At 40.3% G+C, this 25972-nt stretch overlaps 1 protein-coding gene across 1 annotated transcript in view; it reads right to left on the bottom strand.

Moving 5' to 3' along the window:
* AKAP6 (A-kinase anchoring protein 6) overlaps positions 1-25972 on the bottom strand; it is a 391946-nt gene that overhangs the window by 299224 nt on the left and 66750 nt on the right. Inside the window, 1 exon segment of the mRNA XM_038407981.2 lies at positions 8458-8815. Coding sequence (XP_038263909.1) covers positions 8458-8781 — 324 coding nt within the window. The 5' untranslated portion in view covers positions 8782-8815.

The raw sequence follows: 25972 nt of genomic DNA, 5'->3' as shown, positions 1-25972 counted from the left end.
CAGTTTCCCATGCTTCTATATTTAGAGGGTCATTAACTTATTAAGGAAGTTAACAAAATCCATTATGGACTATTTAATTCATAATGGTATTTCAGATACTCAACTTTAGCATGCTAAATGCAATATGCTACCAGTAGGTTCTAATTTCAACATCAGAATCTTTCCTAGCAAAAATTGTTTTACAGTACTGTAAATCTAACTATAGAATTTAAAAGAAAATGAATCAATTTCAATTAAAAATATGAAATGGAAACATTAATAATAAAACTATGCCAATGACCAGGCAAAGTATGTCTTTGGAAGGACATGGAGGACTGAGGTAGCAGAAACCAGCTGTGCCTTGAGGGAATTAGGAGACCTTCCTGACTTTATTACCCCCATTTGCTGTGTGTTTTAGGTAAAGTCACTTAGCTTCCTTCTGTCCTCTCTCCAGTTACTCAGCAGTGCAATGAGTATGATACTGCATACCTAGCCTTTTAAAGGGCTTGAGCCCTATGGATATAGAGTACTAAAAATTCACAACAGGATGATAATTAGTTTAGCTGTAATTTGTGCAGAACTGGAAGACCTGTGATCTGCTATCCCAAGAGAAACCCCTCAGATTATGGGTCATCAATGCATAGGCACCTCCCTTTGGGACACTCCCTGGGCAGAGCCTCCTTTTACCCATTGACAGTGTGGCCAGTTCAGTATAGCTGTGCCACCATTTCTCTTATATAAAGCACTATAAAAATGAGAATTATTATATACACAGACTCTTCATAAATGTACATTGTATAAATATATATTATACACAAAAACATACACCTTCCTTATCAGGGTTGAAGCTGTTTGAAGCACTTCAGGATCAAAATTTAAGTTTGTAAGACTTATTACAGTAGATGTGACGTATCAGTGATAAATTGCTTTCAGACACAGAACTGACGTTTTAAAAAACAGAAAAACTACTTTACTGTTGCTGCTACAAAAATGTGTAGGTGTGATAACAGCTCAGCATTTGTGATATTTTTGCACAAAGAGAAGCTGATAGGAAATTCCTTCTGCTTTTCTCAAAACACTAGATGGTGCTGTGCTACAATTACAGTCCAAATCTACTTGGTTTTATAAGAAGCCAAAGTTAAAATGTCTCTCTGCCTTTTTAAATTTGAAATTAAATAAATACTTATGTAACAGGCTATGATTTTTACAACAATTCTAAGTACTGAGAGAATAGCACTGTATTTGCATTTACTGAAGTTTTCTTACAGTTTGTTTATTAATAGAAGGTTGTATTTCACTTCTAAGCAACCAAGGAAGAAATCGTAGTCAGTGTACTACTTAATTATGTAAACAACAAAGAATATTTGAGAACTAATAACGGGTTTAAACATAAAATCCATCTCCTGAAATAAAATCTTACAACAGTGAACCAATTTGGTAAATTAGACTGCAGAGATTCCCTCATAGAAATACACAATGTGTTACAATTTTAAAAGCATTGTTTTGCTTTGTAATATACATCCAAACAAACAAAAATATTTTTAAAATATGATTTGCACCATCATTATGGCCTTGATTGTGCAATCCCTTAAGTATGGGTTTAACTTTGCACACGAGTGGTCTCATTGAGTTCCCCTGCACAAAGTTACACATGTGCATTTTTGCAGGATTAGGGCCCAACTATGCATTTTTCTCTGCAAATGTTGTTTAACTCAGAATTCCTGACCTAATGTAGTGGTTTCATACTTGCTCACTCGGGCCCTGATTCTACATGCTGCTCAGTATGGACAGGTCCCTGGACCCTCATGGTGCTCCACGAGGCTCTGTGCAGGCAAAAGGGCCACCCCAGGGAACAGCTTGCAGGATTGAGTTCTCGCACAGTAAATGTGGAACTTTTTCTAAAATTCAACTTGATGGAGGGCAGACTTCTTATACACTTGTCTCCTGATTCATTTTCTCTATTAAAAAAATGACCGACTCCTTTTCTATCAACAGAAACAATTGCAATTCTTTTACTCAGGGCCAGATTTTCCAAATGGCAGGGGCAAAAATATACATACAAATGTGGGGACCCAATTGTGCGCCCAATGTGCACATGGAATTACAAAGATTGCTTGTCAATTTGTAATAATGGTCCCAGCCCTGCACAGTGCTGAGTAGTTTCAACCACATGGAAGTCAATGAGAGTGGAAGGTGCTAAGCACCTAGTAGGATCAGCATAAATACCCAGTTTGTGTCTACACTGCAGTAAGGAGGTATGACTGCAGCACGTGTAGTTTTACCCGAGCTAGCTTTAATATTGCTGAATCAAAGCCAGCTTGCATAACTATTGCAGTGAAGCCAGAGCAGCATGGGTTGCTGTTGCTTGAGTATCTACCTGTGCTACCACATTTGCTGCTGTTATTCAAGCTAGCTAGATCAAAGCCAGCTCAGGCATCCATATGTTTAGTCACTGGCAAGCTCATTTACTGGAACAGCATGGAACAATCATGCTGTAAACTTTTTGGGGCAGGGATCTTGCCTACATCCATGTCTGTACAGAGCCCAGCAGTACAATGTGCATGTGCAAATGTACATATCTGCATGTCTTGGAAGATCAGACCCTAAGGCTACATAACCGAACGAAATCTATGCAGCCAGCCCAAATATTTTATATCATTTTTTAAACTGAAAAGCATATTAAAATAAAGTCTTTTATCACACCTTATTTTAAATCTTTTATAGTTCTAGCAAATTCAGGACCAGTCAATCGGTGGAGAAAGGCAGAGCGTGATGCAACTACTTGTTCTGTAAATTTTATTGTGCTCTGCTGTTTACCCAATTCTCCATTTTTAATGCAGTAAGTATTTCTTAAATGTGTGCTCTGCCATGCTGTTGCCCTCTCCGCAGAATGTGCCATTGGTCCAAAGAGGGACAGGCCTGCTTTCTAAAGTGGCAATTCATCTTGGCGGGAGAAGAGGACTTAGCAGTAAGGTTAATGGGCACTGATGAAGCACAAACAGGAAAGAGAGAAGTGAAGGCAGTTTGGGGATGGGAAGTGGGAGAAGAGTCGGAAGCAAACCAGGAGAGGTCAAGGAGAAAACAGAGAAAGTTATGAGAGAAAAGAAAAGAAAATGATTGGGGCAGACAAATGAAGGGAGAAGAGAAAGGCAGTTAGACATAAAGGGAGGGATTAGGAAATAAAGATGAGAAAGAGAAAATGGAAAGAGTCAGCCTGAGCCCATAGAATCCCTACATAAGCCCTCACACCCCTCATATGTGAAAACAAAGCTCTTCTGTCAGCAATTTTAAGACATACCCAATTATTATTCCTTGTAATAAACAAATTTCTTGTACTATCACCAAATATTAACTATTGCTCTATCATCCTCATTTGAGAACTTGCTTGATTTTCCTATACCAAACATCCTGGCAGCAGAGAGAACCCAGCTAGACACTGAGTAATTATGGGTACAACATTATTTCACATATAGATACCAGTATACAGAAGCCATACAATACTAGGATAATAATGCTATGAAGTGCAGTAAGCCCACTTGGAAGTCTGTGTATCCAAAGGGGACAGTATGGACACTACCTATTCATAACTCCACTGTATAACCCGAAACAGGACAGAGACAAGAGGGAATCTTAAAGTCAATGCACTCAGTTATAACCAGGGCAATAGAAAATAGGAGGCCATCCCAACTGGCCTGTCTGGCAAACATCAAAAGCTGTGATAGCAGAAAAGTGGCAGAAAAGAAAAAGAAAACTGGAGTATTCTTCATTCCCTCCACAGAAAATGTGAAAAAAAACACCCTACCTGTGGATCATTTTAATCCATGTTGCTTTCACTGAAAATGATGGTACACTATTCATAATCTCAGACACAATCCCTTTTCAGAATTAAAAAAAAAAACGCTATCTCCTCTACTCACGTTTGCTTTCCTTATTTAACCTTGCATTAAAACCTCAACTTGAACAGCTGGCTAAGATTCACAAACAGTTTAGATGCCTAAACTGGGCTTTGTAAAGAAAATTACGTTTGGGTGCATGTTTATGCATATGTGTGCATGCCTGTGTGAATCCATATGTACAGGCACATTTTTAAATGAAACACACCACAACATTAACAAATTTGATCCTAACTACTTAACAGAATTAACAGCTGCAAAAAGAGATGCAATGTTCCGATATGAAAAAACACACTATAAAAGTAAATTGTGATGGAAGGGCAAGAGAGTGCAGCAAAAAGTCTACGTATACAACTACTAATATTGTACATGGAAAAGAATGTGTGCAAGACTATTCTGTCTGGGTGGCTTCACCAGGCGCCTAAACTTTACCAGAAAGATCCTACAAACACTGTGTTAAAGTAATCCCAATGACATCATCAAGGAAACATTTTCCCCCTAGGTTTCATTTCATTTCTAAACACAACCATATTTACATGTCATGGGCATAACAAACTCAGTGATCAACCCTTCTTGATTTGGGGGGAAAGCAAACACCTGCATGCTCAGCAGGGAGTCAGTCAGCCTCATTCTGTTCTTAGCCTGTTTGCACATCCTGTTCACGGACTTCAGTGCTGCTCTATTCCCTAAATTTCAATACTTATGCCTGCCCCAGTGCGCTGCTGAACAATTGATGTTCTATATCTGTCTGCAATATCATCTCAGTTCATTATTCTTTCATTTTCTCATCCATTTCTTAATTCTTACACTTCAAATCATTTTGTTTTCTGTGACTTAATAGTTTGCAGTCACCACCTCATTTTAGGGATCTCAAAACACAAGCTGATTTAAACAGTACCATGTGTGTCCTAGTCCAGTGAATACCACATCTATACTCCTGACCTGGTCTTCACAATGTTCACTGTATTTTACACTCAGCTATCTATAGCCCCAAGGGACTCTTCTCAGTGTTCCTAATTCTCATGGAGTGAGCATGAGTCCAATGATACTTGGTGTTTTTCTTAGAGCTGCAGGTGCTGAAAGTCATTTTATTAGCTGAGAGTCTGAGCTTTTGTTTTATTTTTTTAAGAGTAAGTTTCTAGCCCTCAGGGTTGCAGAGAATAGCTTAAAAATGTGAACCCTAAAGGCTCAAATCCCAGAAGATAAATAAAAAGAAACCCAAATTTTTTATTTAAGTCTCATGATTTTTTAAGGCAATCTTATGATTTTTAGAGTTTAGCTGGCTCATGATTTCTGAATGGTTGGGGCTGGCAATACTATCTTGGCAGCTGGGAACTACAGGGATGAAGAGACCATCTCCCAAGTCAACCTTTCCACATTAGGGACTGTGGGAAGTTGTATAGGAGCTATTATGCTGGCTCGACACAAATGAGGAATTCTTACCTTTCACTTGTCTCTCTCTTACCTTGGGAGTTGTCATAAATATAACGGGAAGGGTAAACACCTTTAAATCCCTCCTGGCCAGAGGAAAAACCCTTTCACCCGTAAAGGGTTAAGAAGCTAAGATAACCTCGCTGGCATCTGACCAAAATGACCAATGAGGAGACAAGATACTTTCAAAGCTGGAGAGGGGAGAAACAAAGGTTCTCTCTGTCTATGTGTTGTCTTTTGCTGGGACCAGAACAGGAATGCAGGTCAGAACTCCTGTAAAGGGTTAATAAGCAATCTAGTTAGATATGCGTTAGATTCTGTTTTGTTTAAATGGCTGATCAAATAACTTGTGCTGAATGGAATGTATTTTCCGGTTTTTGTGTCTTTTTGTAACTTAAGGTTTTGCCTAGAAGGATTCTCTATATTTTGAATCTGATTACCCTGTAAGGTATTTACCATCCTGATTTTACAGAGGTGATTCTTTTTACTTTTTCTTCTATTAAAATTCTTCTTTTAAGAACCTGATTGCTTTTTCATTGTTCTTAAGATCCAAGGGTTTGGGTCTGTGTTCACCTATGCAAATTGGTGAGGATTTTTATCAAGCCTTCCCCAGGAAAGGGGTTTAGGGTTTGGGAGGATTTTGGGGGGAAAGACGTTTCCAAGCGGGCTCTTTCCCTGTTATATATTTGTTAGATGCTTGGTGGTGGCAGCAATAAAGTCCAGGGGCAAAAGGTAAAATAGTTTGTACCTTGGGGAAGTTTTAACCTAAGCTGGTAAAAATAAGCGTACGGGGTTTTTCATGCAGGTCCCCACATCTGTACCCTAGAGTTCAGAGTGGGGAAGGAACCTTGACAGACTACATTACCCCTCTTCTTGAATCCCTCCACTGGCCCCTCTTTCTGTATTACATCAAACTTAAGACACTTCTCTTTGCTTTCAAAGCTGTCTATGGCCTATCCCCACCCTACCAGTCATCTTTCATTCATTATCGACATGTTGACTCCTGATTGCAATGAGCCCACAATGCCAGCCTCCATTGACCCTTGTTAGCTTACCAAAAATGCACATTCATGCTTTCTCCCATGCCATACCTCACATTGAGACGAGCTTCCTGTAAACATCTGCAAAGGTACCTCATTGTTCACCTTCAACTCCCTCCTCCAAACTCTTTTTCCACGATTCCTACAAAAAACTTGACCACTGGTGTGCCGAGAGCATTGCCTCTCCTTCAGACTAATATTGTTTCATTGTTTCCTATGATATCAGAATCTTACTAATCTTACAGTTGTATAGCTTGTTTCCCTTGAAAACTCTGCTCAAGACCTGAATTTCTAATTTTTTTTTAAATAACCCTTTTCCTGGCCTTCTTAATACATCAAAGTGGTAAAAAAAGGAATGTAACCTTTCTTCCCTTTTTGTAAGACACTTTAAAGGTCATCTATATAATGTATACATAACTTTGTATATGGGAATCATTACAGCAGGGGTTCTCAAACTTTTTTAATAGTGTGGACCTTATATTAATAAAGAGATTGTCTCATGGAACATGTTGCCTCCATATTGGTGATTGTATGGACCACCTCCCTTGCTGATCATGTACGATCCCTGTGACAAATATAGCAACTACTTACATGGAAAGTAAAATTAGTAAGATATCTAATGAATTTTTGCCATCCTTTTACAGTTAGAAAGGCGAAGAACATGTCACTACCCCATTCTGAGGGTATACCATTGGTCCATGGACCACAATTTGGGAAAATTTACTCTAAGGAATAATACACTTTTTTGGGTGGGAGGAGGTAGAGAGAGAGATTTTCTACCCAAAAGCATCCCACTTTTAAGTCACAGTTTGAACTTTACCCTTTTCCTCATTCAATTCAAAACTCCTTTGGCAGAGGCAGCTGCTCTTCTCCTAGACTATTCACAAGGGCTGCTGCAGTGGGTTGTGAGGCACTCTACCTCTTCAGGGGTTAAGCATGTTTCCTCTGCAGTGATGATACGTCTGCTTGCCTGAGGTGCCAGAGGCAAAAAATGAAGACCAGTTCCCTCTATGGTGTTAGTGCTGTGCTCTGCACTAACCACAGAGGCAACAGACTCTGGAATAATGGACAAACATGGAATAATTTTTTCAAGGTTTTCTTGAAAGCTCTAGTCTTATATTAAACATGTACTGAAAACCATAATGCAGAGTACCAAAGAATCCTAGATTTGCATAATGTATTATCACAGGCCTCAGAATGCAGAACTCTGAAGACAGCTCAGTCTGAAGAGAACGTTTGTTTGCTATTTTTGGAGATTGTTTTTTGTCTTCAAAGACGTGCTTAATCTGCTGCGGCAGATCAAGCCATGCGCACAAGCACTTCCTTCCATACAGATTGCTCTTATACTTTACCCTGCATTTCTTTAAAATATCTTAAAAATTGACTGTTGAAATTTAAAACCAACAGTGTGACACACTGTAAATGATTTATTTAAAGAAGACCAGTTATAGAATTGTTTTTGTTTGTCCATGTAAGTTAATGCAATTTTGTTATCAAAAATAAAAACTTTTTGTTTTACTGGTTGTCCTTCTTATGAATCAGATCATTACATATTCCTTACCAAGATACAGAACCTGCAAAGTTTTACACACATGTCTAACATGACACACATGAGCACTCCCATTTCAAATCAAACATGGATGTAAATTTCTGCAGGTCGGGGGGCCAGGACTTTAGAACCACCATAGAAGAGGTCACTGGGAGACTACAGGAGATAGAATGCATGCTGGTACACAATCTTGAGAGCTTTAGGGCCTGATTCAAAGCCCATTGAAGTCACTAGGAATCTTTTCATTAACTCCAGTGGACTTTGGGTCAGGTCCTCCGTTAATACTGATTAGGTACCCATACAGTTTGGGCACGTTAAATAAATCTGATAGGTTTATTGCATTAATAAAGAATCTACAAATATATTGAGTACTACACACCTTCCATTTCCCCTAAAAAAGGATGTTGGGTTTTTTTTTGTTTGTTTTTTGGGAGAGGAGTCGTCACATGCAATTGGGCAATTTTTGACACTCTTTCCTCTGCACATGCCAGTAGTGCACTGTAGGGAGTTTCTTGTACTTATAAAGCTGAAATGTGGCTGATATGAAAAATAAATTTTATCTTACCTTTAGCTGCACTAGATGTACATCCACATGTTTGCTGTCTGAGTCCTGCTGGACAGAGTAGGTCAGATCCCTGACTCTTTCGGATGTCATCCGGAGCCAGGTTTCAATTTCAGGCAGATGGAGAACAATCTTCCAGTCTGCCCCTGTGTGGAGAGGGGGAGGCTTTTCATACTGTTGGTCAGAATCAAGCTCCTTCACTGCATCTTCTTCACCATCTTGCTCTGCAGTGGGAGTCATGTTTATGATCATGGGGGATCCATCAGTAGTCATGGGATCCAGTTCTTGTGATCTCATGGGGCTGAGTGCAACATCCATGGCTAACATGGGAAAATCTAAACCATAATTCTTTCCAAAACAGCTGCAAAGACAAAAAGAAAGACAGACAATTACAGTTATGAGACAAAATCTTAGATTAAAGTATTCATAAGATAAGAAATCAGCTTGATCACTAGAGATAAAATATACCATGGCATTCTGAGTGGCTTTTTCACTATACAAATCCTCTCTCATTAACAACTTCAGGAATAAACTGAATTATTAGTAACTAATTTACCTAGGAGGTTTAACCTCCTTAATTGGGAAGAATATCAATTGTCACATTTCCTTATTTTTAGAAAATAAGCACTCTAAAAATCAATTTATGATTTTCATTCTGGATGGAACTTTCTGATGTATTCTACATTAATATAGATACATATATATATATATATTTTAAGTATAATATAATACTTAAAATATTGTGAATAATCCATTGCAATTCTTGTTTGTTCTCAAAGTACTGTATATTTGGGTTTAAATTAAAGTTCAGTTCCTCCACCTAATTAATCCAGGGAGAAAGTGATGGTGAGTTTTTGGTATCACAGCTTTCTCCATGGATACAAACTCTGATGTTACCAGAACTGGATTAATGTAGCATCAAGCAGAAGGCAAAGGTAGATTGTGATAGATGAGGTTATCCATAAATCACAGTTACCCAGAGTATCAGGAAGATGCATTTAAAAATGGCAAAATATATTGGTACTTATCTCATGTTGACTACATGTGGAAGTCCCTCTTTAAATGGTTAAGCACAGGAAACATTGAAACCTGTTATAGCAAATTTCCTTCTGGCTTGACTATGAAACAGTTTCACTGGGGTTACATGGTGTATCATTTTGTATTTTCAAAGTAAAATCCAGTTTCACTGAAATTTTCTTTTAAAGCATTTTTTGTTTGACCTTACTCTGTTTTATTTGCAAGCAGAAGTGGATGCTGCAGTAAAGCATTATCCAAGAAAACAAGAGCCAGGATGTCAGCACAAGGCCCTGCATAAAGCAAAATACCTTAGCATTCTGAAAATCTTCATTAGTTGTGTGATTCCTGAACTTCTTCCAAATTAGATCTGAATCTTATGAGATAGCTTTAATAGAGTGCCATGGCAGAGATGGTTCTAATACAAGGCCTTGTCCCTTCCGTAAAGCATTTATGATGTTCTGCAGCACAACAAAGGCACGTTCAATACAGTTGCATGAAACCGTTTAACGAGATTGGTTGTATCTGGAGACTTCTCTCAGCCATTTTGTCTATCCATCAGATGCTATAGGGCTTAAAACTACTTTTTTGTAATTCTTTTTCTTGCTTTATAGAAATTATCGAAGTAGTCACTAGCTGCAGTATAGTGGGGCTCAATGCCACAATGCTTACATATTCCAGTTTCTCCATCTTAAATTTTTCCTTAGTGAGGATTGCAGTTCAGAGCATAGGTCTTCAGTTTAGAAAGGGTAAGCAGCTTTACCTCACTTCAAACACTGAATTGTGGTGCTTGAGCATTTAATGTGGAGCTCCGGGCATCAAGACTCTCCCACGACATGCAGTCAGAGTACCAAAGTATCAACCGTAACCATGGTCCAGTCCATTTCCTCAACAACCCGAATGATGCAGTACAGTTTTGGTAGGCAGTCAGGCCAGAAAACATACCATCTATGCTATTTTGCTTCTACTCCCACACTACCACTATTATACTAAGCCACATTCTGCGTAATCATCAGCCATGCATACATTTGAATTTGCAGCTGCCACTAGCTTAGTAAATATTTAACTAGGTTGATTTTAAAACAGATGATAAAATCAGGAAGAGAGAACCAAAGATGATTATCAGAGCTCTAAGTTACAGTACAACTTTTAATTCAAATTCCCTTTCACCCATTCAGAAATTAAATCATACATATTTTAGCAGTATTGCAGCAATATTGTATGAAAATAGTTACAAATATTTCCTCAAAATGCTGATCACTTTTCAAATCCATCTCTGTTCTTTACACAATTTTCAGCTTAAACACTCAAAAGTGCATTTTATTAGACAAATCTTTCCATTTGAAAAATTCTAACTCTAATTTATACTGTATCAGAATAGACTGTTTTTAAGAGACAACACAATTATTATTTTAAGCACTCTCTCAATGTTATTTCCTCCTGACCAGTGAAATTTTGATGGTGTCCACTGTATCCATATTTCTCTAAGTTTACCATTACCAAATAAGCATGCCTTCTAGCCAAATTAGTTACTCCTTCTTCATTAAATGATGCAGGTGCACAGGAAATGCATCACAAGCCTAGTGGTTGTTCCACATACAACTAGTTCTCCATGCAGATTCTGGAAGGTTTTTTTTATTATTATTTATTTTTATTGTGGTTCATCTCCAGTAACAGCATTAGAGCAACAATCAAAAAATTAAAGCATGATTCCACTGAAACAAACAAAAGCTAAACCATGCTGCATGCAGAGTGCACCTCCAGCTTCAGGGAGAGAGTTTGTAATCAGCAGCCTTTAGGAACTGACTGACCTGCTTTTTGTCCCCGTACACTTGACCCTACAGTCTGGCTTCTCCAGCATTATAGCTAACAGCACCATTATTCTAGTGGTGTTAAAGTCCATCAAATCCTTTTCTTTCCACTAATAAGACAGCGTTAAATATATCACTTTGTTTTTCCCATGTACTTGTAAAAGATTTCATACAAACATACCATGGATTCTCATTAACAGGCCCTGGGGGATGCTCTCTCTTTCTAAAAGCTCACAATGCTTGAAAGGAGGCCCTGTTGCAGACAGAAATTACTGAAGCTGAACACTAGTACACATGATTCATTATATTGTTTCTTGGCAGATCAAAATGCATCACAATCCATCTATATAGCCACAAAAGAAAGCTGAAAGGATCTCTTGCTCTCTCTCAGAGAATTGGCATCAAAATAATGTACTCATTGCACTGTTATCCTTAATATCAATCTAGGACCCGTAAACTCCACTGTCTTTCCCTTCCCCCATTAGCTCTGTCTTTTCCAATTGTTGTAAAGCAAAATAACTCCAAGGTTATGCCTGCATCAACCTATAAAATGTCCTGCCAATATACTGTCAGTATGACCTTGATTCACATGTGTATAATTGATTTGAAAGGAAACTCAAAGTTCTTGCTGAAGAACAGTGTTGTTACATAGCTCTATAGGCATCATACTAAATAATAACCACCAAAGAGTCTCCAATCACAGCAAAAAACTTTGCAAATCAAGCTGTTTTAAGCAATTTGAGAACCAGAACACTTGCCAGAATCAGTATTGCTATCAAAAGTAGTTCTTTTTTTTGGTATGCTAAGCACTTACAGTTAAGGTCAGGAAACTTGTGTGTTCCTAACTAACTAAGCAACTTTATAACTGGATAGTTCAATCATTCATGATAGCCTGTTAATGCACTATTGCGCAAAGCCAATCAAAGCTAGATTAAAGCATTCTTGTTTCTCAGCTAGGAAGGTGCCCTTTCCAACTCCAACTATTTGGTGATAGTTTCAGTTCCAATATCCTGCTAATATTGTAGTTGATGTATATTACATCTGATCCAAAATATTTCACATGCTGGAAAAAGGTCCAGATAGAAAAAAGAAGAGTGCACCATATAAAGCTGTGATATCTACTGTATAAAACCATTTTGGGGGGGAGGGATTGAAATGATTATGTTAAACAATACATTTGGGGCTAAATTTGTCATTTTCCCTTTTGTCATTCTGACTCCCTTTATAGGGCACAGAATCTGATCAACAGGAACTCCTGAACTGAAGTAAGTAGGGTGTCTTGGTTAACTTGGTCCTTTAAATGACAGTCTTTCCTAACGGTTATTTTCATAAATATCAAAGCATTAAATGGCTGACCTGTTCTTTTCCAAATTCAACTTTTTATTTTAAAACATGGGACTTAAAACATTTTCTATTTAGCCACAGGAAAACAGTAAGAATTAATCTAAAATTGCAAGAAAGAAGTTGAGAGAAAACTTGTTATAAATTCAACTTTATCTTTTGAACTCCATACTTTTGAAATATAAAATGGCCAGTTTACAGTTAGAGTAACTTACAATTGTGGGAGTTTAGACCAAAATTTTCAAACCTTGATGCCTGAGGCTGGGAACCTAGATATATAATATGATTTTCAGAGTTGCTGTCACTGGGTGCTAACCAGATTTTTAAATGTTGGCCTTAGACTTTTTTATTTTGCAGCTTACTGACTTCACTGTGACAGGCACAAATGGAGACTGAAGGGAAAATAATGATTATAAATACAATATGAAAATGAAATGCATTCTCTAGTTTATACCAAGATTTCCTATCATATAAAATTTCCTTGTGAAAGAAGGTAAGAAGAAAAAAGATATATATTTCTTCCTAAATAGGGTATCTGTCAATCGCACATCTATAGCATCCAAGAATTTCAAAGTTCATTATAAGCATTAAGAGCCCAGTGTTGCATTTCTTGTGCACTCATATAACACAGTGATAGTTCTGGGTGTGCAAGTGATCCAGGACTGGGTTCTGAACAGTGTCAGAGTACCCCTCTGAACTGAGTCTTACTATGCCCAAGACAGATGAGTCAGCAACTTAGGTAGGATTTTTGGCTAATATGTTTCTACAAAAGAAACCACAACAAATACAAGTCAAAGCACCAGTGTCACTTTCAATTTTAGAGCTAAACTTCCTGAGTCCATTGAAAAGGATGCAATAATTATAAACCATATGTTGTAGCTATTGGCTAGAATTATTTCTAGTGGGAGAAAAAATGCATTAACAGATTAAATGATTTTGAAAGAATCATTCTGGACTAGGACTACTCTTTTATATATGTGTGTGTGCGCATATGCACACATATATCCCTTTACTAAGTGTATTAAGCCTAACAGAAGGCTGATTACCTTCCACAATCACATAGGCAATCCCCTTTCCTCCTAGTTTTCCACTCAGACACTGACACTTTCATGCAAAGCATAGAATTTGCATGTCAGCCATAATATAGTTCAATCATTCATCAAAAGTCTTCTCTCTCTCATTCTGCCCTCCGATTATTCAGATTCTCCTTGTTTATAAAATACAACACAAATTCATTCAGTCAGCCATCAGATCGTCCATGTTTTCCTGCAACCACAGCTGGTTCCTGTCAAACAAAGATTCATTAAGTATTTTAAGTCATACATTGGTCCAAGCATTGATCAGTGGTGCAGACACTGGGTTGAGTGAATGTTAATGAGCTCTAAGTTATTTTTTTCTCACTGTCACATATTGTTAAAATCAGCTGCAAGCATTATATGGCCACCTATCCATCAGGAAAACAATTCATTTTCTTCTCCACAGTGGTCAAAAAAAAGGCTGAAAGTAATTCATTAAATAACTATGCCTGTTGCTGACTTTGAAATCTAATGATGCAAATTTCTGCAACAACAGAACTAACTAGCTCAGGGCTGTTTGTTTTAATATCCAGCCAATGTGTTTATCCCACACAAAACTGTCTCCTACACCTTCCTAGCATCAAAAGCCCCAACTAGCCACTATGCAAATGTTAAAACCTCCACCTTTCCCCTGACAAACTCTACAGTAGATATGTGTTTCAATACCAAATTCTGCAGCACACAGAAAATTAAAAATTTAGAAGTACTGTGAAATAAATTGAATTTACCACAACAGATTGGACAGAATAACTGAATTGAAGAGAGGGATCATCAACCTGTTGTGAGTGAACTTAATTCCTGGATCCCACATGCTTCTAAACACCTCTGGATCTGGGAAGTGACTGGTCATGTTCCTATCTCTGGGTCTATGAGGCCCACTTCCAGGTGCAGATCTCATGTCTGCACCCTTATACAGACTAACACGGCTGCTACTCTGAAACCCTTCCTTAGGGCATCCAGACTGCAGATCTTCATATCTAAGATCCTGGAACCAGCAGCCTCAGCCTTCTCAGGCTCTCAGCTGCTTAGACAAGTTGCCCCAGAGTTTACCAGCCTGTGAAAGCTGTGGTTTCTTGATTAGCCCTTTCAGGGACAAGTTGGCACAGAAGCAAGGACCACAGGCTTTGAACAAAAGTTTCTTTACAACAGTCATTTTACTCTTAAAGAAAGCACACTCAAGAGTTACGGATCTTTGAAAAACAACAAAGTCCTGAATGCAGCACCCAGAGTCTGATCTCACCTCCCCACAACCCCGACAGCTCTTGGTTTGGACAGTGTCCTTAGGCTAGGCCACCCTTCCTGCCACTCTAAGCCTGGAATTCTTAAATGTTGCAGTGATTTGGCCCTTTGCTTAGAGAAACATCCATCTCTTAAAACTGTGTCTGTCTCCTTTTCGCCCATGTGCTTTGAGGTGAGGAAGTTCCAGGCTTCAGCTCTCTCAGTCAGCTTCTGTGCAGTGTGTCATTCAAAACTCAATGGTCCTATAAGTAGAAGGCCCATTGTTCAAGTAGGAAATAGTTGTTCAATGTTGATAGCTCTAGATTGCTCTGCGCCAGCTTCTCAGACACAGTTATTCAACTAGGTGACAAGCTCCCACTACAAAAAAATGATGCTGTAATCCATGATGGAGATGCAACACAACGTAAGTGTTACTCTCCAAAATGGAGCTTAAAGTAGAGGCTGGAAGTCTTGAAATAAAATTGCCTTCACAAACCAAGATGTAGTTCATACTTTGCCCTGGCTAGATCCCTATACATCACACTGTTCACATAGATCTACTTTATCCCGCCACTTCCTTTCCACACAGGCATTTCCCTGCCATCCTTCCCATCTTCCTAGGCCCTGATCACTCACCCCCTTCCTTCTAGGACTGGGTGATCTGCTTCATGGCTAAGGACCTCCATAGGGAATCGGAACTGAATACTGCAGGACATTTATAGTGCAAACTGGGGTCTCAAACTCACCAGTGCAAATCCATCCCCCTTCATTCTATCCCAAAATCACTATGGTCACAGTGGTCTGGATGAAATAAGGTTGGTGGTCTAAGTATTGGCCCACCTCACTAAAGTCATCATTTCAATAGTTAACACCCTTGTTGGCAATTTCAGCAGGGTCCAAGGATTGAATAGACCATTTGCTCCTAGACAAGTACTGATGAACATAAGCAGGGCAGTATGAGCCGTGCTTGCACTTTCAGTGCCCAAATTGTATTGGTAGCTCCACAGATCAATAGCCATTCAAACCTCCTGGGATCTCAAAGCCAACATCTTTCACCAGCACCAAGTTCACTTAAAATTAAAAAGAAAAAATAGTTTGTGTCTAATATTAACTGGAATAATCCTAGAAAAGAGTAACTCAGGAAGAGGCAACATTTAGTTTCCCACCTTGATGAGAAAAGTTTGGACAGTATCACATTTTGCTATGAAACCCATGTGGGGAAGGGAACTTGTAACTCCTCATCAAGAAATCTCAACTCTTCTTTATGTGGGACCTAAGTACCATATGGTACAATGCAGCTGTGCATGAAATAGTATATTCAATATATACACTCAAAGTTCATATCATTTTACATTCCCACTTGGGGAAAGGCAAGGAGAAAAAACAGAAATTAAGAATATTAATTAGCTCTTACAACAGATTTAGCACTAATTTCTACTGTACAGTATGTATTCACATTAAAGAAAGATTTGAAACAACCATGTTCACAGGAAGCTGGAACGGTTGATTTTAGTAACTATTTTTCCTACCCATGTCTCTCTCAACGGAGATGACTCCTCCTCACCTTGCTCTGTAGAGAAGAGTGAGTGAAAGACAACATGGAGAGAAGAGATTAATTTTAAAACGAGTTTACACAAATTAGTGGCTTCACATTATCCTAGCAGTATATCAGTATCCTTTAATATCTACCTTGAGGTATTTGTTGTCCTAATTTCCACTCCCAATTGTTGGCAATACTTAAATGTATAGTGGCATGTTGCATTTGTCCCCCGCCCCAGTCTAAGCCATATAGGATCTGCTTGCACAAGGGGCCAATATCAGTACATAAACTGCAATCACAGCTTGATTTCCACTTGCCAGATATCAAGTACAGAAACAATTAAATAATCAGGTGGTGGAAATTCCAAAATAAAGATTGTCCTACTGGCAGGAGGTTGCCTCTTGGGTTCCAAAACCTTCTCCAATGGAAAAGGATAAAAAGCCTTTCAGTTTGGAAGGTGATAAAATCAGGCTTCAGTTCAGAGGTATCACAGACACCTGTAGCTATATTTCAAACTGGACTTGCAATAGTCTGTAATTTGCACAGATGCAGCAAAAATTGGTTTATAGTATGAGGGGCTTTTAAAAAGTCAAATTATAAACTGTATGAAGTTAATTGGAATCCTGCCCAGGACTTCCAAGAAATGTAATTCCCATCAACATAATACAGGGCCAAAATAAACCGAGGAGATGTAGGAAAAGTTTTCAACATCTGTGATGCTAAGATCATACTATGCCCTCATATCCCTCCTTCAATGTAACCTGCGCTCATGATATAAAGATGAGCAAATAATGTTCTATAGTGAGATCCTCAGATGAAAGGTGCGCCAGAAAGAAAAAGTAGTAATATTGCTCCTTGATAAAAAGAAAAGGAGTACTTGTGGCACCTTAGAGACTAACAAATTTATTAGAGCATAAGCTTTCGTGAGCTACAGCTCACTTCATCGGATGCATTTGGTGGAAAAAACAGAGGAGAGATTTATATACACACACACAGAGAACATGAAACAATGGGTTTATCATACACACTGTAAGGAGAGTGATCACTTAAGATAAGCCATCACCAACAGCAGGGGGGGGAAAGGAGGAAAACCTTCCATGGTGACAAGCAGGTAGGCTAATTCCAGCAGTTAACAAGAATATCAGAGGAACAGTGGGGGGTGGGGTGGGGGGGAGAAATACCATGGGGAAATAGTTTTACTTTGTGTAATGACTCATCCATTCCCAGTCTCTATTCAAGCCTAAGTTAATTGTATCCAGTTTGCAAATTAATTCCAATTCAGCAGTCTCTCGTTGGAGTCTGTTTTTGAAGCTTTTTTGTTGAAGTATAGCCACTCTTAGGTCTGTGATCGAGTGACCAGAGAGATTGAAGTGTTCTCCAACTGGTTTTTGAATGTTATAATTCTTGACGTCTGATTTGTGTCCATTCATTCTTTTACGTAGAGACTGTCCAGTTTGGCCAATGTACATGGCAGAGGGGCATTGCTGGCACATGATGGCATATATCACATTGGTAGATGCGCAGGTGAACGAGCCTCTGATAGTGTGGCTGATGTGATTAGGCCCTATGATGGTATCCCCTGAATAGATATGTGGACAGAGTTGGCAACGGGCTTTGTTGCAAGGATAGGTTCCTGGGTTAGTGGTTCTGTTGTGTGGTGTGTGGTTGCTGGTGAGTATTTGCTTCAGACTGGGGGGCTGTCTGTAAGCAAGGACTGGTCTATCTCCCAAGATCTGAGAGAGCGATGGCTCGTCCTTCAGGATAGGTTGTAGATCCTTGATGATGCGTTGGAGAGGTTTTAGTTGGGGGCTGAAGGTGATGGCTAGTGGCGTTCTGTTGTTTTCTTTGTTGGGCCTGTCCTGTAGTAGGTGACTTCTGGGTACTCTTCTGGCTCTGTCAATCTGTTTCTTCACTTCAGCAGGTGGGTATTGTAGTTGTAGGAATGCATGATAGAGATCTTGTAGGTGTTTGTCTCTGTCTGAGGGGTTGGAGCAAATGCGGTTATATCGTAGCGCTTGGCTGTAGACAATGGATCGAGTGGTATGATCTGGATGAAAGCTAGAGGCATGTAGGTAGGAATAGCGGTCAGTAGGTTTCCGATATAGGGTGGTGTTTATGTGACCATCGCTTATTAGCACCGTAGTGTCCAGGAAGTGGATCTCTTGTGTGGACTGGTCCAGGCTGAGGTTGATGGTGGGATGGAAATTGTTGAAATCATGGTGGAATTCCTCAAGAGCTTCTTTTCCATGGGTCCAGATGATGAAGATGTCATCAATGTAGCGCAAGTAGAGTAGGGGCATTAGGGGACGAGAGCTGAGGAAGCGTTGTTCTAAGTCAGCCATAAAAATGTTGGCATACTGTGGGGCCATGCGGGTACCCATCGCAGTGCCGCTGATTTGAAGGTATACATTGTCACCAAATGTGAAATAGTTATGGGTCAGGACAAAGTCACAAAGTTCTGCCACCAGGTTAGCCGTGACAGTATCGGGGATACTGTTCCTGACGGCTTGTAGTCCATCTTTGTGTGGAATGTTGGTGTAGAGGGCTTCTACATCCATAGTACCCAGAAGTCACCTACTACAGGACAGGCCCAACAAAGAAAACAACAGAACGCCACTAGCCATCACCTTCAGCCCCCAACTAAAACCTCTCCAACGCATCATCAAGGATCTATAACCTATCCTGAAGGACGAGCCATCGCTCTCTCAGATCTTGGGAGATAGACCAGTCCTTGCTTACAGACAGCCCCCCAATCTGAAGCAAATACTCACCAGCAACCACACACCACACAACAGAACCACTAACCCAGGAACCTATCCTTGCAACAAAGCCCGTTGCCAACTCTGTCCACATATCTATTCAGGGGATACCATCATAGGGCCTAATCACATCAGCCACACTATCAGAGGCTCGTTCACCTGCGCATCTACCAATGTGATATATGCCATCATGTGCCAGCAATGCCCCTCTGCCATGTACATTGGCCAAACTGGACAGTCTCTACGTAAAAGAATGAATGGACACAAATCAGATGTCAAGAATTATAACATTCAAAAACCAGTTGGAGAACACTTCACTCTCTCTGGTCACTCGATCACAGACCTAAGAGTGGCTATACTTCAACAAAAAAGCTTCAAAAACAGACTCCAACCAGAGACTGCTGAATTGGAATTAATTTGCAAACTGGATACAATTAACTTAGGCTTGAATAGAGACTGGGAATGGATGAGTCATTACACAAAGTAAAACTATTTCCCCATGGTATTTCTCCCCCCCACCCCACCCCCCACTGTTCCTCTGATATTCTTGTTAACTGCTGGAATTAGCCTACCTGCTTATCACCATGGAAGGTTTTCCTCCTTTCCCCCCCCTGCTGTTGGTGATGGCTTATCTTAAGTGATCACTCTCCTTACAGTGTGTATGATAAACCCATTGTTTCATGTTCTCTGTGTGTGTGTATATAAATCTCTCCTCTGTTTTTTCCACCAAATGCATCCGATGAAGTGAGCTATAGCTCACGAAAGCTTATGCTCTAATAAATTTGTTAGTCTCTAAGGTGCCACAAGTACTCCTTTTCTTTTTGCGAATACAGACTAACACGGCTGCTACTCTGAAACCTGCTCCTTGATAGTTTTCTGGGATGCATTAATGATGAAGATAAGTATACAAAAGGTTCCGGAACATTTTACAGCTATTTTTGTTGTACGTTAGGTCACGTGTAAATGAGCAGTTAGTGCACAGCAAGCTGGTGTGCAAATCTACAGTGTTCTAGGGTGCCACACCCTAACTGTCTGTGTTGTCCCTGCTGCTGGTCACTAAAATGTCCCTACACTGTGCACTAACTTTAAACAAGCCCTTTGTCATAGTTTAAGGGCACTTACATCTGTGGACCACCAAGGCCACCCACTTTAGGCTTACAGCTCCAGGCCGTCATCTCTCTGGCACAAAGACTTGAGTCTCACTCTCTCCAGTTAGGGGATTTTAAGGCTACTCAGCTCCCTTCCTTACACTGTGCTATCCCTAGCAAGCCATACTGCCTTAAAAGACCAGCGTCTGTGCTTTTCTTTTTCTATGAAAGCTATGACTAATATATCACCCACAGTTATAAGTTACCACTCAGCTCCTTCTAAGCAAGCATATTTATTTTTAAGGTAAAAGCATGACAGAGAAAACATATTAAAACAATAAAAACCTACACACATGCTAAAAAGCATACCAAAGATCACCCCAATCCAGCGTAGGGCTCTGGTGGATATCTGTCACTAATTTGAAGGGGCCTGAGCTCATCTATCACCAGCCTAACAATCAACAGAAAGACTGAAGGGAAAAGCTGTGGCAGCAGCTTTGTTAAAAAAAAACCACCATAAGGGTAAAACTGGGATGATGACTTCACAGAGTCACGCCTTTGATTTCCTGTTTTATTGTCTCATTCACACCACAGAAAATCCAGACTTCATAATTTAACATCTAAAGAATGTCATCAGACAGTAAGTCAGAAAGTCGGAGACTCCACAGTCACAGATGAGGCATTTTCTTAATATCTTTTCTTTGCTATCAAGAATAACTCATTCCTGCTGCAGAACAAGTAGACAATTAGCTATTTGCAACTGTCTGTGAAAGCAATTTGTTCACAGTTGCTATCGATCAGAACTTCCTTTTGAGAAAAATACAGCTAACCGCTTTAAAATATTCCATCTACCTTTAATCATGCAAGACCTAGTTTTCAAAGACTCACACAACAAGGTGATCTACACAAGATGTGAGTGTGTGTGTGTATACATAGGGGCCAGCTCCATGGATGCTCTAGGGCTGGAGTATCCACAGGGAAAAATTGGTGTGTGCTCTGCACCCACCGGCAGCCAAGCGCCCCGCCCCAGCTCATCTCCACCTCCTCCCCTGAGCACGCTGTCCCCGCTTCTCCTCCAAGCACTTGCCGCTACAGAACACCTGTTTCGTGGCATAACAAGCTGTGGGAGTGAGGGGGAGGAGTGGGAACGTGGCACGCTCAGGGGAGGAGGCGGGGAAGAGGCAAGGCCAGGGCGGGAATTTGGGGAATTTGTGCCAATAGGGGTATGGAGGGGGCTGAGTTGGGGCAGTGACTTTGGGGAAGGGGTTGGAATGGGGGCAGGGCAGGGGCAGGGCTGGGGGGCGTGAGCACCGACCGGTGCCAGAAGAAGTTGGCGCATATGTGTGTATACATATACATATATATATGCTTTTGCATGCAATTCCTTCCCTACACGCACACACAATTGGAAGAATGCATGTGTTCTGGTGCAATCTCAGCTACATCTGAAATGACAAAATGTGTGATGCATGTGTAAGCTCTAGAGCTAGAAGACTTAGGGGGATGGAACATTTAAATCCCACTAAAGAAAAGAATGGAAAAATTAGCACTAGCCAGCAACATTCGCATGGCAAATCATACAAATGATGTTGGCTAGAGCTAGGTTGCCCTCTCCTTGATTTAGCGGGAGCAGCAAGTTTCACTTAGTGTTTTGTTGTTTTAGCTGGAATTCGTCTATGTTCTGATTGTGTAAGTGATAACAGATTGGTACTCATACCAGGGCACAGGAATTGCGTAAAACATGCCCTGCAGTAGGTGTATTACCCTGGCTTTACAGGTGTTGGACTTCAGTTTGGGAATATGATTCAATTTCATTAAGGAGTGGGCTCTGTACTAGAGACCAGGAGCTCTATCCCATAGAGCAGGTGTAACCCACTGATGAGTATATGTTACAAGATCCTCTCTGTGCCAATCCACAAAGGATAGGAGTTGTCACAGCCCCCGGCTACAGGGCCTTGGCTCATACTGTATCAGCTCATACTTTTAGCTCTGGAGGGCTTCAGAATACTGGCCATGAGTGTGGCCATCACACAGGTACTCTGTCCAAAGTCCTATTCTGCTGTTGGTTCCCACATGGAGATTCTGAACTCTGCAGGACTGGACCAAACCAGCAGTAGTAGCACAGATCTGACTTGACAAGTGGTGATGATGCAGAGCTGACTTCACAGTACTCCAACCAGCAGTGGGACAAAGCTGAGCTTCACAACGGGGCCTGACCAGACTGCCAGCAGCAGAACAGATGTCACAGAGGTGAACCAGACAGCTGACCATTGGAGTAGGACCTGGGGGGAATGTCTCTGGACTGGAGCAGACAATGAGAGAAGAGTCAACCCATGGTGCTCCCGTCTCACTTCCACTGGGTCTAACTGAACCTATGAATAAGGCTAAGATTTTCTCATGGTTATTTTTAGCAAAAGTCACGGACGGGTCATGGGCAATAAACACAAAATTCACAGAAGCCATGACCCGTCTGTGACTTTTGCTGCTGCAGCTCCATGATTTCCAGCATCACTGTGGTGGCTGGGAGCTGTGGGGTTCCCCCTCCGCCAATGGTGGCTGGGAGCTGTAGGGTGACCATATTTCCCAAAGAGAAAATGGGACACCCCAGCCGCTTATCTGAGGAGTCCCCGCATGCGGGGCTGTTGCCTGTAATTGGAACCCTGAGGAGCGCCCCCTCAGGAGTCTGTCACCTGTCACTGGAACTTTACAGGGGGCCCGCTGTCGCTTATCACTGCTGTCCCCGGAACCCTGCCAGGGCCCCACTGTCTGTCAGCTCCAGAGTCCTGCAGCCCCTGGGGCTAAAACAGAGACCCGTCAGGGAAGTCTATGGAAGTCACGGATTCCTTGACTTCCATGACCTCCATTACATAAAGATAGCCTTACCTATGATTCGTGTTTTAGGTGGGTGAGGATTGTTTGTGACTAAGACTTCTGAACCACAACAACCCAAACAATTAATGCATTGGAATGATTTGTTGGCCATGCTCCTGCCACAATCATTGGGTTTTGCTCATTTTATTGTACAATATATTTCTCTCTCACACATGATTCTTGCATTACTTTTGTTTATTTTATTCCTTTTTTCCCCCTTACCCTGACCCCAAATAAAATGTGCTTCCATAATTCCAAAAACACCCGCATGCTTGCAAATGGGGAAGAATCACCTTGAAAAGTGATCAGGGAGTTATATTTTAATTTCCCAGAGCTACAAATAGTAATACAGTTCTGGATGAGGGTTTGAATCCTAGTTTATTTTATTGTAGGAAACTTCTTATACATACGGAAATGCTGTTGGTGTGCAAGAAGTGTCTTTTGTAAAGCAATGTGATTTTTGCATGCAAAACTGATGGCTCAAATTAAAAAAGGTAGTTTGTGGCTGTTTTTGAAACTGTATGCACACTAACTATAGGAACAAATAATTATGACCTTAAAAGCACTTATGTGAATGACCACCCTGCACCATTAAGTGGCGGGTATTTGGCTGGGTGGCAGAATGAAGGGAACAATGCTTTTTGGCTGGGGGTGAGAGAGATTAAAACCATTGCAAAAGGGATCACCATGGTTGCTGACTCATCCCCTAGGAATGTGGGGTTTAAAAGAGGCAGCTCTGCACCTGAGCCTCCCTTTTACATGGACAGGCTGAAGCAGGATCCATCCTCCTGCCCCTTTAGGTGGTAAAATACCAGGTTTGATCTAGACCTGCTGTGGGCATTCCACTAGCCGCCCCTTTTTTACAGGGGCTGGGAAGGAAATTTTCCCTTAGCACCATATTGGCCTGGGGACAGGTGGAGATTTTTCCCCTTCCCCACAGCGGGTTGAGGAAGGGCTCTGCTCACGCATGGCATGAAGGGCAGTAGACTATGTGTCGCAACTTATGTAAATGTGGGGTGGATGTCCAGTGCAGGTACTCCAAGGAAAGGACCGGATAAATGTATTGGAAAAGAACTTCAAAAGAGTTGTTTGTTAAGGGAACGAACAGAGGCAGGGACTCCTATGATTGGTACAGCAGGTAGCCAACCCCCCATTCTTATAGCCCATCTTAACCCTTCTACAAGGAGGGTGGATGGTAAGGTCCCAGCAATGGATTTGCTGGAGGGACCTGGATGGAAAAAGTGGGGGAGATGGTAAAAGCTCCCCATCCAAGTAATTATGGAATAAATATGGGGTTACCTGCCCTGTACATGTTCATCTGCTGGGTAGTCCCAGACATCTAATAATAAAGTTATGGCCTGATTAAATCCATGTCAAATGTCTCCTGTCCTTTTGGTCTAGACAGACAATAACTTTGGTCATGTAAGTAGTCCCACTGAATACTTATGAAATTGCCTTGTGCTTCCGAATATATGCCTCAATGTCTATAATGACAAAAATATTGCATTTGAAATGCAGATTATTAAACATATTATGTATATATTTTGATATAGGACACTCTGTTTGGTCTAGAAATTAGGCAAGAAATTCCAAAACACACTCTCACCTCATTTCTAGTTCTTTCCAGGTCATGAAAGAGCATTTCTATCCTTATTTTTGCTTTCTTTTCCGGTCAAGGTGGGGGGGGGGGGAAATCAGAGGAACATAAAAATGATACAGACAAACATTTCCAAAAGACCAAATAAAGGCTCAGGTGTGGATGGTGGCTTTTTTTTGGTAATTTCTTCTCTCCTTATATATAATATTACAAACCAATATCAAACTGTGTCATTTAGTTTGAGTGCCCAACATTAAAACTTAATGTCGGTCTTGTTTCCAAAAAATGCTGAGTGCCTGCAGCTTCCATAGGAGTGGCTCCCAGAATCAAGCCTTTAATAGTTTTACAAATTAACATACTGATTACATTTAGGGTTGAATTTACATAATATTCTGAATAGTATTATTCATATAATATTCGGGAATATTCTGAAGAGACAGCACAGTGTTAAAATAATATTTATAGGTTCTCCTTTTGATTTTTTTCCATATTCCAACAAATTGACATATTTGAAGATGGGAATAATCATACGCTCAGAGTCCAAAAAGAAAATCTCTTAGGCAGACAGATAATTCATTCAATAAAATTATAACCTTCATAAGTACATATTTTCCAAATGCCTAATGGTTGCTATTTCCGCTTCAGATTGGAAAAGTCATAGAAACTAAAATTATCAAAAGAGAACACACAGAATGGTGGGATAGGGTATCAAGTAGGACGGGTCAAAATTTTTCCACCAAAACTGTTTTTCAATGGAAATATTTTTCCCCAAAAAAGTGTCTGCTTTCTGGGGAAAATTTCAATTTTTCATCAAAAGCCTGAATGTCCCCCCCAAAATCAAATATTTTGATTCTGAAATGCTGCCACTGTGACTTATGGGAGTTGTAGTTAAATTGTTTCATACTTCCATTCTCTTCTGTTGGCAGACTACCTCCCATGATGTAATACCTCTCCTCGCCAAGAGTGGAGGTCGTGGGTACATCATGGGAGATGTAGTTTTTACCAGGAAGCCTGGTCTATAGAGTAGAACAGGAGCATGAGGAAACTGAAATACAACTCCCATCAGGCACTATGGCAGCATTTCAGAATTCAAATATACTGGGTTTCAGCTGACATATTTAGGATTTGTTGCAGAAAACTCAATTTCCCATGGATGTTTAATTTTCAAAGTTTTCGAAGGAACCCCTCCCTCATATATATTTT

The sequence above is a fragment of the Dermochelys coriacea genome, chromosome 6 (genome assembly GCF_009764565.3).
Source record: "Dermochelys coriacea isolate rDerCor1 chromosome 6, rDerCor1.pri.v4, whole genome shotgun sequence".
Taxonomy (NCBI): Eukaryota; Metazoa; Chordata; order Testudines; family Dermochelyidae; genus Dermochelys; species Dermochelys coriacea.
Note: the sequence above shows the minus strand (reverse complement) of the source record. Positions and strands in the feature narration are given on the sequence as shown.